Source organism: Ceratotherium simum, chromosome 18 (genome assembly GCF_057802395.1).
Source record: "Ceratotherium simum simum isolate JZ-2026a chromosome 18, ASM5780239v1, whole genome shotgun sequence".
NCBI classification, from domain to species: Eukaryota; Metazoa; Chordata; class Mammalia; order Perissodactyla; family Rhinocerotidae; genus Ceratotherium; species Ceratotherium simum.
Genome location: NC_141917.1, coordinates 58202810 through 58217445, shown reverse-complemented (window position 1 = coordinate 58217445; position 14636 = coordinate 58202810). Strand labels below are relative to the sequence as shown.

The 14636-nt window shown below is 60.0% G+C and overlaps 1 protein-coding gene across 1 annotated transcript; it reads left to right on the top strand.

The window, feature by feature from the left end:
• Positions 1-1148: 1148 nt before the first annotated feature.
• KLF2 (KLF transcription factor 2) lies at positions 1149-3176 on the top strand. The gene is given in 4 exon segments (XM_087443662.1): positions 1149-1342; positions 1510-1946; positions 1948-2348; positions 2920-3176. Coding segments are annotated over 4 exon segments (1089 nt in total). The 5' UTR covers positions 1149-1267; the 3' UTR covers positions 3096-3176.
• The last annotated feature ends 11460 nt before the right edge of the window (positions 3177-14636 follow it).

Here is a 14636-nt window from a genome sequence, read left to right as displayed (position 1 = left end):
CAAAATTTCACGGTCCTCACTCCCCCCTCACACACTCACTTTCTATTCCCTTGCTCTGCTTTATTTTTCCAAAAGGCCCCTGTCCCCAATATACTCGTTTATTTTACACACACACTCCCCACTAGAGTAGAAGCCCCCAAGGGCAGGGGGACTTGTCTGCCTGTTGGCTGCTGTGTTCCCAGTGTCCAGTCAGGGCCAGCACACAGCCACAACGCGAGTGACAGTCCCTTGCTGGCGGGGCTGTGGCGTGTAGCCCCAAGTGGTGTGTTCGAGATGCCCCTGGGGCGGGCTGGCTGCCGGTGGCCCCCGGGGCGGGTGTGCGTGGGAGGAGAGATGTCATTCTCCAGTCTTCTCCCTGACGAACGCCAGTAACGGCACAGGCCTGCCGGCAGCTGCAGCAGCTCGAGCCTCTCCCAGCGCCTCCTGAGCCTCAGTTTCCCTCCCTGAAGGGCTTCCTTGAGGACAATGTCTCGGACAACATTTCTTGATGCCATCATGCAAGGTTCTTTACAGGGTGATGGGCATAGCAGTAGGTCAGGCTAGGTGGGACCCTGGAAAGTGAGGGGCCAATTCTCTCCGTCCATCATAAGTCCTGCGGACCCCAATCTCCCCACCCTGAGGTGGCGCGGGACCTAGTCTCCCCATCTATCTAGGATTCTGGGGATCCCTCTGAGGCTGCGGGGCCAATCTCGCCATCCATCAGGGGTTCCAGGGACCCTTCCGAGGTACTGGGGTCCCCTCTCTCCATCCACCAGGGACCTCGGGAGGCCGCGGGCTCCAGCGTTCAGCTCAGAGGCCCGGGTCCCGGATGCCGCCCCCGCTCCAGGTCCTCCCCGCCGCGCGCAAGCCGGAGCCCGCGGGTGCCCCGGGGATCCCTGGGGCGTCACGCCGTGTTGTGGAGCGCGTGTTGACGCCGTCGCCGGGGAGACGGGCGGGGGCGGGCCCGAGCGGGGGGCGCGGCCTGGACGCGCGCGAGGGGCCGGAACGCGGCGCAGAGCCCTGGCGGCCGCAGTGGCCACGGCCGCCGCCGCCCGCCGGCTTATATACCGCGGCTAAATTTAGGCTGCGCCCGGAGCTCGTCCCCATCCGGGACGCGTTTCCGCCGCTGCCGCCTTGGCCCGGCCCCCGCGCGCGCCGCGCCTATAAGGCTTGGGCGGGCCCAGCCGCTGCCCGCAGTGCCGTCCCCGCCCGCCCGCGCCCAGACCAGCCCAGCTCCGGGCAGCCGCTCACCGGTGTCCCGAATCCGCGTCGGTCCCGGGTCCCGGACATGGCGCTGAGCGAGCCCATCCTGCCGTCCTTCTCCACTTTCGCCAGCCCGTGCCGTGAGCGCGGCCTGCAGGAGGTGAGGGCGGCAGGGACCACGGGGGCGACCGGGACCGCGGGCGGCGGGGGCGCTGACTCAGGGTAGCAGAACTTGGGCTGCGGGGTAGTAGAACCCAGGCGGCGGGCGGCGATCCCCGGACCCCGCCGCGCGCTCACGCCCGCGCCCTACCGCCTTGTCACCCGCAGCGCTGGCCGCGCGCAGAGCCCGAGGCAGGCGGCACCGACGACGACCTCAACAGCGTGCTGGACTTCATCCTGTCCATGGGGCTGGACGGCCTGGGCGCTGAGACCGCCCCGGAGCCGCCGCCGCCGCCGCCGCCGCCCCCGCCGCCTGCGTTCTACTACCCCGAGCCCGGCGCGCCGCCGCCCTACGGCGCCCCCGCGGGTGGCCTAGTGTCCGAGCTGCTGCGGCCCGAGCTGGACATGCCGCCGGGGCCTGCGCTGCACGGCCGCTTCCTGCTGGCGCCGCCAGGCCGCCTGGTGAAGGCCGAGCCCCCCGAGGCGGACGGCGGCGGCGGCGGCGGCGGCTACGGCTGCGCTCCCGGCCTGGCCCGCGGGCCGCGAGGCCTCAAGCGCGAGGGCGCCCCGGTGCCGGCAGCCGCGTGCATGCGAGGCCCCGGGGCCGCCCCCGCCGCCGCCGGACACGCCGCCGCTCAGCCCCGACGGCCCCGCGCGCCTGCCCGCGCCCGGCCCGCGCGCCCCCTTCCCGCCGCCCTTCGGCGGCCCCGGCTTTGGCGCGCCCGGGCCCGGCCTGCACTACGCGCCGCCCGCGCCCGCCGCCTTCGGTCTCTTCGACGACGCGGCGGCCGCCGCAGCAGCAGCAGCGCTGGGCTTGGCGCCGCCCGCCGCCCGAGGTCTCCTCACACCGCCCGCGTCCCCGCTGGAGCTGCTGGACACCAAGCCCAAGCGGGGCCGCCGCTCCTGGCCGCGCAAGCGCACCGCCACGCACACCTGCAGCTACGCCGGCTGCGGCAAGACCTACACCAAGAGCTCGCACCTCAAGGCGCACCTGCGCACGCACACAGGTGGGAGGGGGGCGGGAGGAGGCGCTCGCTTAGGAACCCCCAGGGGGCGTGGCCCGGGCGGTTGGGGAGGGGGCGCGCGCTCAGGACTCGCCGGGGGCGTGGCTCCGTAGTCTGGGAGTGGGCGCGCGCTGAGAAGCCTGCTGGGGGCTCGGTCTCGGAACGCAGGAAGGAGGCGCTCGCTTAGGACTCTCCTGGGAGTGTAGCTCAGGACTTTGGAGAGGGGGTGTGCGCTGAGGAAACCTAGGGGGACGCCGTGTGTGAGGACGTTGGGAAGAGAATGCAAGCTTAGGACCCCCCCTGGGGGCGTGGCTCAAAACACTGGGGAGTTGACAGGGAGAGTTTCGGACCCCTGGTGGCGAGAATCAGGAGGTCCGCGAGTGGGAGGACACGTGCCTAGGATCCCTAGAGATTCAAAACGCAGTGGGGAGCGCTTCAGGGAACTGGTTAGGGGGAGATTGCGCGCGCCGGAGTAGCCACTATCCCCGTGAGTGTCAGTGCTTACTCGGGCCACAGGCGGGCTGCCGAGTCCCTGGGAGGGACACTGAGGTCCGCTCTCGCCCCCTCCCTGCAGGCGAGAAGCCCTACCACTGCAACTGGGACGGCTGCGGCTGGAAGTTCGCGCGCTCCGACGAACTCACGCGCCACTACCGCAAGCACACGGGCCACCGGCCGTTCCAGTGCCACCTGTGCGACCGTGCCTTCTCGCGCTCCGACCACCTGGCGCTGCACATGAAGCGGCACATGTAGCCTGGACGCCCCCCGCCCACCCGCGCGCGGCCGTGGCGGGTCCCACGCGCCGGGCGCGGCCCCTCCCAAACTGTGACTGGTATTTATTGGGCCCAGAGGACCGGGCCGGGCACAGCGTGGCCACTGAGGGGGCTCCCCGATGACGCCACCACCCCGGCCCCCATTAGAGACTGAAGGCCCGGCGGGAGAAGACCACGATCCTCCTTGACAAGTTTTGTTTTCAAAATGGTGCAATAATTAAGCGTCGTCTTCCCCCCCACCGGGTCTACACTAGAGGATCGAGGCTTGATGCCTTGTGAGAAATACAGCCTTAATTTGTACTGTCTGCGACATTTTTTATAATATTGTACATAGTGACTGTGACAGATATTGTATTACTGTAAATAGGGAGACAGGTGGGCGTTTTTGCTGCCTGGTTCATTTTTATAAGACTTTTGCTGTTTTTTAATTAAAAAAAAAAGGTTTGCATCTTTTGAAAAATCACAGGGCTGGTCTGGCTGCTTGCAAGGGGACAGTTTGGGGCACTTGGGAGGGGCGGGGGGACAGCAGCCTTGATGGAGGGCAGCTTGGCAGAGGTGGGAGGAAGCGGGTCCTGCCCCCGTGGCAGCAGGGTTCCAGCTGCAGCGCCCAGCTGCCAGGAACCTGTGGGTTTTTCTATAAATTTAAACACTGCACTTTAGGACTGAGGGAGAGTTATTTTAAGGTGTTCCGCGAGCAGTAAATTGCCTCCTTTTCCCCAGAACTGGGGAAAGTGCTGATCCCACTGGCATGGCCTCCTCTGAGCTGAGAAAAGCCTCACCTCCTGGAAGCTTCTGAGGTTTCAGCCAAACTGGAGTGTGCAGGCATTTATGTTTTTATTATTTGGAAATGGCAGAATGCTGAGTTTCCAACCTGCCTTGCCTGTTACTAGTCTTGCCTTAAAGCAGGATCTTTTTAAGGAGTCAGTTCCCCATCTTGTTAGAGAAGTGAAATGAAATCCACATTTGAGGGCCATGCATGATGGGTGCTCTTTTCCAGATGAAGAAACTGAGGCCCAGAGAGGTGGCTACAGAGTGATGGAGTGAGGGTGCTAGCCTGCTCTGCCTCCTGGGGTCCCCAAACCCCACTAGTGGGGCTGAGGGGCTGTCTGCAGCACCTCACCTGTTGCTGGCATTGGAGGGCTCTGAGACCCTCCCTGCAGGTACCCTGTGTGGAGGAAGCACATCAGAGCCCCTGCCTTGGTGGTTGGAGGGTCCGCCCCAGAAACCCACCTCGTGAGCAAGGGGAGACCCTGCACTGCACCCCGAATGTCTCGGTCAGGGAGGAGGTGCCTCTCCCTGGCAGGCTCCCCCTCACCTTCCCCCTCTCAGGGCCCTGGGTGGGTAACCATGGCCACCAACAATTGCACAAGGTGTTTCCAGAAAGTGAAAACAGCTTGTGAGCAGCGCCTGTTTTCAAACTCTCTCGCCCCGTTGCGACAGAGGCTGGGATGCCCTCCCTCCTGCCCTTCATCCTTCCTCCCCGGACGCCAGCAGCCCTGGAAACAGCTGAGAGCATTTGGTAATCCACAAAAAGCAGAAATGGGAGATGACAATCTGATTCATCTTTCTCGAGTAAATAGCCTGGGTCCGCTTCCGCTGGTGATGAAGGGCGAGTGAGTGTGCGTGTGCGTGTGTGTGCGTGTGCGTGTGTGTGCGTGTGTGTGTGTGTGAGAACCTCCTGTACCATCTCGCTCTGCAGCTTTTGCAAAAACTGTCCCACAGCGGAGCAGTGGCCCCCTCGACCTGTGGAAACACCCCTCTTTGGTCAGAGCTGGTTTCAGAGGCACTGGGGGCGGAAGAAAGACTCACAAGAGATTTTAAATAATTTTTTGTCGGGTCTCCAGTGTTTCCCGTTGAGTTTAAACTAATGGGTAAAGCCATTTTTCTTGCTTACTCAAAAATACCTCCCAGGTTTCCCCCAACAGTCTCTCAGTCCAGTGAGAGGCCAGTTGTAAGGAGACTGAAGCTGTTGAGTTTCTGTTTCCTGGAAGCCTCTGCTGACAGCACAGCAAGTGTCCTGCTCCGAACCAGCTGTGTGTTTCAGCGTGAGACCCGGGACAGGGAGCTGGCACGCACTGATTAACGCAGAAATACCTCATCATTTGTCTGCCCCTTTCTGAGACCCAGATGTCAGCGTGCATCGAATATCTTCTAGATGAGTGGTCCTCAACCAGGGGACACCCGGTCTGGAAAGATTTTTGGTTTCACAACTGGGGGGTGCTGCTGGCATCCGGTGGGTTGGGGCCGGGGATACCCACCACAGAGAATGATCTGGCCCCAGATGTCAACTGTGCTGAGGTTGAGAAACCTGCTCTGGTCCTAAAAGATCATCATCACTTTTATTAGCAAAGAGGTCTGTCCCAGGACGTGAGCTTCTGTGGCAGGAGCCACCCAGAGAAAGGATGTATCAGTCCCTGTGCTGGCCCTGGCCCCATTCCTGTGAGCAGACACAGACCCTGAACACTGCCTGTCCCATAAACAAGGTTCTGGCGTCCATTTTAGAAAACGTGCAATGTCAAGAAAGAAAAAAATTCACTCTGCGTTCTACAACTCAAATCCCCCTTCAAGTGTTTAGAGGGACGGATTTCTGATCAGTGGTTAAATTGCTTCCACACACCTGTGGTTGTCCGTGTGTTCTCTTTATTCTTTCCAGGCAAGGTCATAACCATTTTTCCATATTTTTTTCCTCCGTGATATGTTTTTATTATTTTAAAGGGCTGCATAATATTCCATTTAGATGTGCCACGAGTTGCTTATGCAAGCAAGCACTGAGCATGTATATATATGCTTGGCCAGATTCCAGACTGTCCCCCAGGGTGTGAGTAAAAGAGTTGAAAGGGATGAAGGTTTTGGGGGGCTTTGGGCATTGCCAAAATGCTCTCCTTAGAGTGGCTCACGTGATGGGGAAGGATACATGGCCGTTTCTCTGCCAGGAGTCTCTTGTGTGTCAGAGAGCCTGGCACCCTGCAGAACAGTGCGGTGCAGTGTCGAGCGGGAGAGGGCGAGCCGTCAGAGGCTAAGGTAGGTCCCGGCGCATGTCCCACTCAGTGCCCTGCCCATCAGCAGAGCTGAGTTGGCACCCAGGCCCAGCAGCACCCAGGCAGGCCCAGGCAACAAGCCAGAGACGGCTCTTGAAGGCACCAGTGCCGGGCGGCTGGACGGCCTGGCCCCACGCCCAGCAGCTGTATGCCAAGGACAGGGCTCCTCAGCCTCAGTGCTGTGGGCGGTGGGGCCTGCTCATTCTCCCAGGGGCACTGCCCTGAGCACTGATGCCCACTTGATGCCAGCAGCGCCCTCCTCCCCAAGTCGTGACAACAAAAAATGTCTCCAGACATTGCCAAGTGTCCCCCGGGGGCAGAATCCCCCCCATCCCCCCATGGAGAATTGCTGGGCTAGGAGCATCCGTGGACGCCTGAGAGGCTTTGCTTCTGTAATTGCCTGACCTCCTAAGGGCCTAGGATGCTGCCCACAGCTAAATATGCCAGCGGGAGGGAGAGAGGGGGCGACTCACTGACGCTGGGGATCACCCTGGCTTACACCATCTAACCCGTCAGGAGCTTATTCTGCCATATAGTGGGAGCGAGGAAGTAAACCAGCTGTTTTCCACATAACGAGCACAGGGCTCTCCCCTCCGGCACTGCTGACATGAGCCCGGCTCCTTCTTTGCAGCGGGGCCGGCCTGCGCGCTGTGGGGGCTCAGTGGCATCCCGGCCTCCACCCGCCAGAAGCCAGGAGCACCCCAGCCCCGCACTTGTGGCGACCACAATGTCTCCAGACATCACCTAGTGTCCCCTGGGGGGGAGGGGCGGGACTGCCCGCAGCGGGAACTTCTGCTCAGGCAAAGCCACTCGTTGCCGGGGAAGCCCTCAGCTCTGCTGCGCGGGCCTGGTTTGTCGTCTGGAAGCGAGGGTGCCGCAGCCAGGACCGAGCGGAAGAAAGGAGCTCCGCGCCCTGCGCTGGGCGTGGCCAGCGGGTGAGGCTCCCCACGAGCTCTCCCCCACCATCTCTCACGGTGTCTCTCTGTCTCTCTCTCTCAATCTGTTTCTCCTCTTCTCTCCCCCTTCTCTCTCTGTCTCTGTCTCTGATATCTCTCTGTCCCTCCCGACGCCCCCATTCTCTCTGTCTCTCCATCTGTCTGTCTCTCTCTCTTCCCCTCACTGTACCCTCTCTCTGTCTCTCTCTCCCCCCTCCTCTCTCTGTCTCTCCCCCTCTTCCCTCCCCTCTTTCCCCACATCATTTATTCATTTAGCAGATGCCCCCGATGCCTCAGCCCCCAGCCGAGTCCTGGGGAAGCACACGTGACTCAGAAATGACTCAGCCTTGAGCCTTCACCCAGAGCCAGTGTCAACAGATGTTTGTTAAGTGACTAACCCAGTGCTAACTTGAGTCGAGCTCCGGGGCTGGGGCAGGTGCCTTCATCCCAGGCACTTTCCACAAATTCTTGCCTTCAACCCTCCAAACAAGCCTGGGGGGGGACAGAGAGCCACCTGTGTTTTCCAGAGGCAGAAAGTGGGGCTCGGAGAGGGGAAGGCCAGCCCAGAGCCCAGTGCTGTATAGGTGGGGGAGTGGGGGTCGAGCCCAGCTTGGCCCAGTTCTGACGCCACAGCTCCTGCCGGACCCTGGAAATGGCCGCATGCTGGACCCGTCCCCTCTGTGCACACAATCTGGGGGTCCTGGCAGCCCAGCGAATCCCGTCAAGACTTCCGTCTGAATGCCCTGGAGAGCTCATCTTCCAGGGGAATCTCGGACAGGGGGGAGCAGGGCTGGGCAGCCCAGCTGGGTGAATGGGGCTCCCTGAGGTGCTGCAATAGAAGCCAAATGAGGCCTGGGGGGGCGGTGTCCACAGCAGGATTCACAGTCGCCAAAAGGCGGAAACAATGCAAGTGTCCACCGACAGATGAAGGATGAACACAATGTGGGCCGTCCGTGTGGTGGAATAGTACTCAGCCATAAAGAGGAATGAAGCTCTGACACACGCTACAACACAGATGAACCTTGAAAATATTATCCTGAGTAAAAGAAGCCAGACACCAAAGACCACATACCATGTGATCCCACTGAGATGAGGTCCTCAGTGTAGGGAAATCCAGAGACAAAAAGCAGATGGAGGGCGCCAGGGGCTGGGGGAGGGGAGGAGTTAGTGTTCAATGGGACAGAGTTGCAGTTTCACAAGATGAAGGAGATCTGGAGATGGGTGGGGGGGTGGCTGCACAACAATGTGAGTGTACTTAATGCCATTGAACTGGACACTTCAAAATGGTTAAGATGGTAAATTGTATATTCTGGATATTTTACTACAATGAAAGAAAGGCTTGGGGGTCCCCGTGGACGAGAGGCGGGGAGTGAGATTTCTGAGTCAGACCCTGCGATGAGCGCTGTCCACGCATTCGTGCCCATTTCACAGGAGGAAGAGGGAGGCCTGCAAGGCAAGGCCACTGTCCTCACAACGGAACCTGAGTCTGCCTGAAATGAAAGTTTTTCCCCACTGGGATGCTTCTGCAGTGGGCAGTCACTGGGGTCTCTCTGGGCCTCAGTTTACCCATCTAAAACAAGGGCATTGGACCTGCTGCCTCTTCTACATGGACCCCATACTGGGGACAACTTTGTCTCCCCTGTAAAATCAGATGGAGCCTGCTAGCAGCTGCTCATGATTCTAGAATAAATCCAAAGACTTCACTGTGGTCTGTGGGCATCCCCACCCACCCTCCGCTCCTTGTGCTCACTCAGACACGGTGGCCTCCTTGCTGTTCACCAAACATGCCCTTCAGTCCTGCCTTAGGGCCTTTGCCCTTGCTGTTCCCTGGGCCTAGAAAGCTGTTCCCTGCATTCTTCCCATAGCCACTGGTAGCAGCCAGGCTGAGCTGTACTGGAGGTGTCTCTGCAGCCTTGAAGCCAGAAACTAGATCCTTGGGTGAGGGTGAGAGGCTGCCCGGTGAAGGGCCAGAACCCCGGGTGGCCCTCACCAGGCATGGGGTGGGAGAGGCTGGCTTTGGAGTCTCAAATCCCAGCACCTGCTTCCCTCAGGCAAGTGGCCCTTGCTGACCCTCAGCACATCATTCCCGCTGTGGGCTACGTCCTGGGGAAAGCCCCTCAGGTGGCATCTCCCCAGACTGAGGCCCAGAGGTGTTTCCAGAGTCGTGCACGGGTGCTCGGATCCCTACTCTGCAGGGTGGGGTTTCCCCTTAGCTTGTGGGCCCAGGAGGCTGGGTTCACTCTTGTTTCATGAAGGAGACAGAGGGAGGAGGCAGTTCTCAATGTCTCATACTTCATCAATTTCAATTCTTCTTCTTTTCCTGGAGGAGAGGGAGGGTGGGGCAGGGTACCTTTGTGGCCATTGGTGGCTCTGGGAGTAAACAGACATTCCCTTCAGTCCTACCTCAGGGCCTTTGCTCTTGCTGTTCCCTTGGCCAGAAATGCTGTTCCCTGCATTCTTCCCATGGCCACAGCTCCTCATCCTTCAGGGCCCTGACATGCAACTGACCTCATCCACTCCCTGGGATGGAGGACTCAACACTCTCCTCCCAGTGGACATACACTCGGCGACTCCCTTCAAATGACTGGGCTCCTCTGGGCCTGACTGGACTTTGGCAAACATTACCCGAGTGCATGGAACTTGGGGGGCAGATGAATTCCTCAATGTGCCAGGAGGTGAGGGGTGCATGGGAGACTCAGAGAGGGGCGGGACCTGCCTGTGGTCACACAGCCTGAGAGGCCAGGGTTCCCTGGAGTTCTTCTGTCTCCCAAATCCTTATCCAGGCTCCCCAAAGCTGAGACCCAGTGACCATCCTGGCCCGGAAGTCTCCATGTGGCCCCCCCCACCCCAGCCTCCTTCCTCCTCACATCCCGGGGCCTCCAATGGGCCTTCTGGGAGGGCACGGCTGATTCTCAGCCTCAGGGGACCCCCACCTACCTATTTGGCCTCCAGTATTGGGGCTCACGGGCTGATCTGCCTGGGAGGGGTGGGGCGGGGGGAGCTGCGCTTCTGGGAGGCTTGGGGCTCCCAGGGGCTTGGGGCTTCTGGGAGGGAGAAGGTGGATCTGGCTGGAACACAGGGGAGGAGGCAGGGCTGAGCCAGGGCTGCGGAGCTGAAGGGCAGTGGGGAGCTGTGGACAGATTAAGGCAGGGGTGATCGTCAGTCAGCTTTGTGCCCTGCCCCTCCTCAAGCCCTAGGACATGGTTCCTCCTCCGTGACCCGCAGGTGGGGGACCCCTTTCCCTTCCCAGCCTTCACGTTCTTCTCTTGGCTCCCTAAGCATTTTTCACCCCAGATTCCTGGTGGGGGTGCTCTCTGGGGGCAGAGGCCAGGCCCGGGCTGGCACCGACCAAGGGAGCCACCCCCACTGTTCTAGAGGGGACACAGCCCACGGGGATAGGGACAGGGACCCAGCCAAGACCCTGCTCCCAGCCTGAGCACTTTCTCCAGCCTCTGTCTCCCCCATCATCCTCTTCACTTCCCTCCCATCTCTTGTTTTCTTTCTTTCTTTCTTTGTTCATGGTGGTAAAATACACATAACATAAAATTTACCATCCTAACTATTTGTAAGTGTCCAGCTCAGTGGCATTAGGTACATTCACATGGTTGTGCAAGCATCCCCACCATCCGTCTCCAGGACTCTTCATCTTCCCAAACTGAAACTCTGTGCCATTAAACACTAGCTCCCCTCCCGCTCCCCCAGCCCCTGTTAACCTCCATTCTACTTTCTGTCTCTACGAATCTGACTCCTCTAGGGATCTCATATAAGTGGAACCATACAGAATTTGTCATTTTGTGACTGCTTATTTCACTCAGCATAATGTCCTCAAGGTCTATCCGTGTTGTAGTGTGTGTCAGAATGTCCTTCCTCTTTAAGGCTGCGTAATATTCCACTTTACGGATGGACCACATTGTGTTTCTCCACCATCTCTCAGTGGACACTTGGCCATTGTGACTCAGGCTGCTGTGAACATGGTGTGCGCACATGTCTCCGAGACTCTGCCTTCACTTCTTCTGGGGTTCTACCCAGACGTGGGGCTGCTGACCCCCCTTGTTCTCTCCTTTAAAGCTTTATTTGCTGCCGCTCAGAAGCTCAGCAGTGTTTTTCTTCTCTGAGCAGCTCACTCAGGAGCCACTGGCCCAGACCGAGCCCCTGCAAACACCCCAGAACATTCGGACCTCAGTTCTTCACCAGCTTGCTGATGTGTCAGCTCCAGCCAGCCACACTCTGAGCCTCGGTTTCCTCCTCTGTGAAATGCGGGCAGCAGCAGGAGGGGAGGCGAGCATCACCAGCGCCCCGGCTTTGGGGTCGCCGGAAATCGGGGTTTCGCAGCAGCCAGGGCTGTGCAGAGAGGCAGAGCACCCTGGGAGCTGGACAGGCCTGCGGTCGAGGTGCCACTCACACCCGGCACACCCGCCCGTCGCCTGCTCATCCTGCAGGCTGCTCTGCGTGCAGCGAGCTCCCCACCCTGCCAGGCCCTGACGTCCCAGGACAGCCTCCTTGAGATGGGCACAGACGCCTGGAGACCAGACCCGGAGACACTCCACCAGGCTGGGGCCCAAGCTGGGATCCCCTCACCTCCGATAGGGAAAGAAACCAAGGCCCTACAATCCAGGTCCTCACGCAGGCCAGTGCCATCTGCCCTCACTCCCAGGCAGCGGAGGCCACTCAGTGAGTCAGGCCAGCTGGGCCTCCTGGGTCCTTCGTCCCTCCTGAGCCACAAACACAACTCCCACGGGAGCTGGACACGCCACCAAGTTCCTGCCAACGGCACACTGCTCGACAGGACTGGACTCCATGTTAACCCTGAACAACCTGGATGGAACATTCTATTGACAAGCCTTTCCCCTCCCCCCACCCCCCCTTTGTTTTTTAATTCAGGGAATCTACAAACCAACCAGACTGAACAGACACGTACAGAACACTGGAGCAGAACACACATTCTTCCCCAGCGCACGTGGAACCTTCCCCGGGGTGGGCCACAAAACCAACCTCCGTAAAGTGAAGAGAATTGAGATAATACAAAATATGTTTTCTGACCACAGTGGAATGAAATTAGAAATCTCACACAGAGAGAAATTTGGCAAATTCAGAAATAGGTGGGAATCAAATAACAATAATATAGGACAACCCACTCGGAGACGTAATCGGCAAATCCCGGCAGAGACACAGTCGTCTGGGGGCCTGAGCTCCAGAGCTGGGGCGGGGCGGGGATCCCACTGTGCATGGGGGCCTGGGTGCACCCGGGACCTGCAGATCTGGGGCGTCCGTGAGGTCTCTGGTGTCCCCCAGGATTTCCTGTGGTTCCCATGCGGACGTGGCCTCCAGAGTGGGAGCCCGCCCTGACCCACGCGGGTGACCCCCCAGCCCCAGAGCGGCTCCTCATGGCTCCGAGGCTGCAGTGGGGACCCCACCAGACACGCTCCTCCCTTGCTTGCTTAGAACATGCTGGAAACTCCTTCACGTGGCATTCCAGCCTTTTACAATCAGCTGTCAAGGCTCTCTCCTCTGAGCCTCGACTCCTGCCATGCCCGGCTACCTCCCATCCTAATCTCCGAGGCCCCCACCCCCTGCACCAGCTCGCCCTTGCTCTTCCCAACCCCACATCTCTACACAGGCTGTTCCTATACCAAAAAGCCCTTCCCATATGTCCATGGGGCAAACCCTAGTCCACCCTTCAAGGCCTAGCTCAAGGGTCCCCTCTGCCAGGAAGCCTGCCCAGACTCCCCAGCAGAAGCCCTGCTCCCCACTGTGTGGCCTGACTTCATTTGGGCAGGGGTGTCGGGATGGGTGTCTGGCTCCCCCACCAGACGGGGCCTGAGCAGCCGGCAGTGGGAGTGCTGCGTGGGGGGAGCCTGCCAGCACCATCAAGGGGTGTAGTGGCCTTGCTCCCGGCACCCACACAGGGCAAACCCCAAATCCAGGGCTTCCTGGCGTGACGGGACTTCTGACCGACTCCAAGAGAGGCCACGACACGGCTGGGTAGTGTACCGTGTGCAGTGTAGACAGGACCTGGGGTCCAGCGGCCCAGGCCAGCCCCAGCTGTGGCTCTCACCTCCTGGCTGTGGCCCTGGGCAATAGCCCGTTCCCCTCTGAGCCAGGGCTTCCCCCTGGGCTGGTCAGAAAAGCAAATCAGAGAGTTGCGTTTCCTGCCACACGGTGGGCACTCGGCACCTGCTGTCCCCTCCCCTCCGTCCACCAGCGAGGTAGAATCCCATCAGGAGGGCCTGGGGCAGGGCCTAGAAGCTGGCATGGGTGCAACGCCCCGGGGACTCTGGCTCAGCCGGCTGTGGGCCACACTCTGAGATGCGCGGCTCTAAATTGTCACAGTCATTCAGGAAATAGTTGGGCACCCGCCAAACGCAGACGCCGTTCTGGAGGCTGCCGTCCTGCCTTCTCCGGCACATCCTGACTGCCCTCCGCCTCAATCACCCCAACTTCAACCTTGACCCCAAGTTGGCCTTTTAGGGACTGTCCCGAGCCCGAAAGACACACTCCCTAGCCAAACCCCTGGTCCGTGGCCTTGGGGTTCAAGGATGTTCCCAAGCAAGGAAGAAAACCAGGAATCAGGAGTCCAGCCAGCCCCATCCTTCCACTCGGCTTTAAAGTTTGCGCAGAGGGCCAATCCTGACTCTCCTGGCAGAATTCTCCACATTCCCGCTGTGTTTCCGTTGAACCCCAAACCTCAAACACATCCTGATGTCTCATTTCCTCAGCACGGCCGGGGTGACAGGCCAGCGTGCCGGGGGCTCGTCGGTTCGTTTTGAGTCACACGGAGCTTTGTCGAAGGAAGGTTTCTCATCTCAGAAGTCAGCGGCTGCTCCACCGAGCACGCTGGTTCCCACCACCCTCTCTGCCCGCCTCTGCGCAGCTCCCCGCAGAAGCCTGCGGCCGGCTCCCCTGCCGGCCAGGGTCTGGGCCCCCGAGCGCTGGGAGGGGCAGCCTTGGGGACGAGGCCGGGGCTGGGGGCACTGGACAGGCCTGAGCTGGGATCCTGAGCTCACCACTGTCAACCCGTGGTCTTGGTCTCCACGTCGTCCTCTGCAGAAAGGTTTCATTAGCAGCTGTCTTGGCAGGGTGCTCTCTGATGGACAGAGCCTGCACTATGCCTGGTAAACGGTAGTTGCTCAGGGAAGGAACGCTGGCCATTATTAAGAGACAGACAGTGGAACTCCAACGGAGCAAGCCCACTCGTTCTACTTAATTCCGCTGGTCTCTGGGAGGCGGACTGGGCGTGGGGAGACTCCATATCTCAGGACAATCCCAATGTCACCGGCAACTGTCTACCCCTGAGCTGACCTCTGCTCAGGGAGACTGAGGACCCCGGTGGGAGTGCCCGGGAGAACGTGAGTGCCGCTGACCTGGTGGCGGGCCTTCCTTAAGGGTCAGTGTGCGTCTCCTGGGGTGTCTTTGCAAGCGGGAGGGACCCCAGAAAGATTTCCGTCTGGAGGAAAAGTTTTGGCAATTGTTTTATTATTGTTGTTGCTGTTGTTGGCTAGTTTAAGAAACAATTGGGATGGTCAATGCAGCACTATTCATAATAGCCAA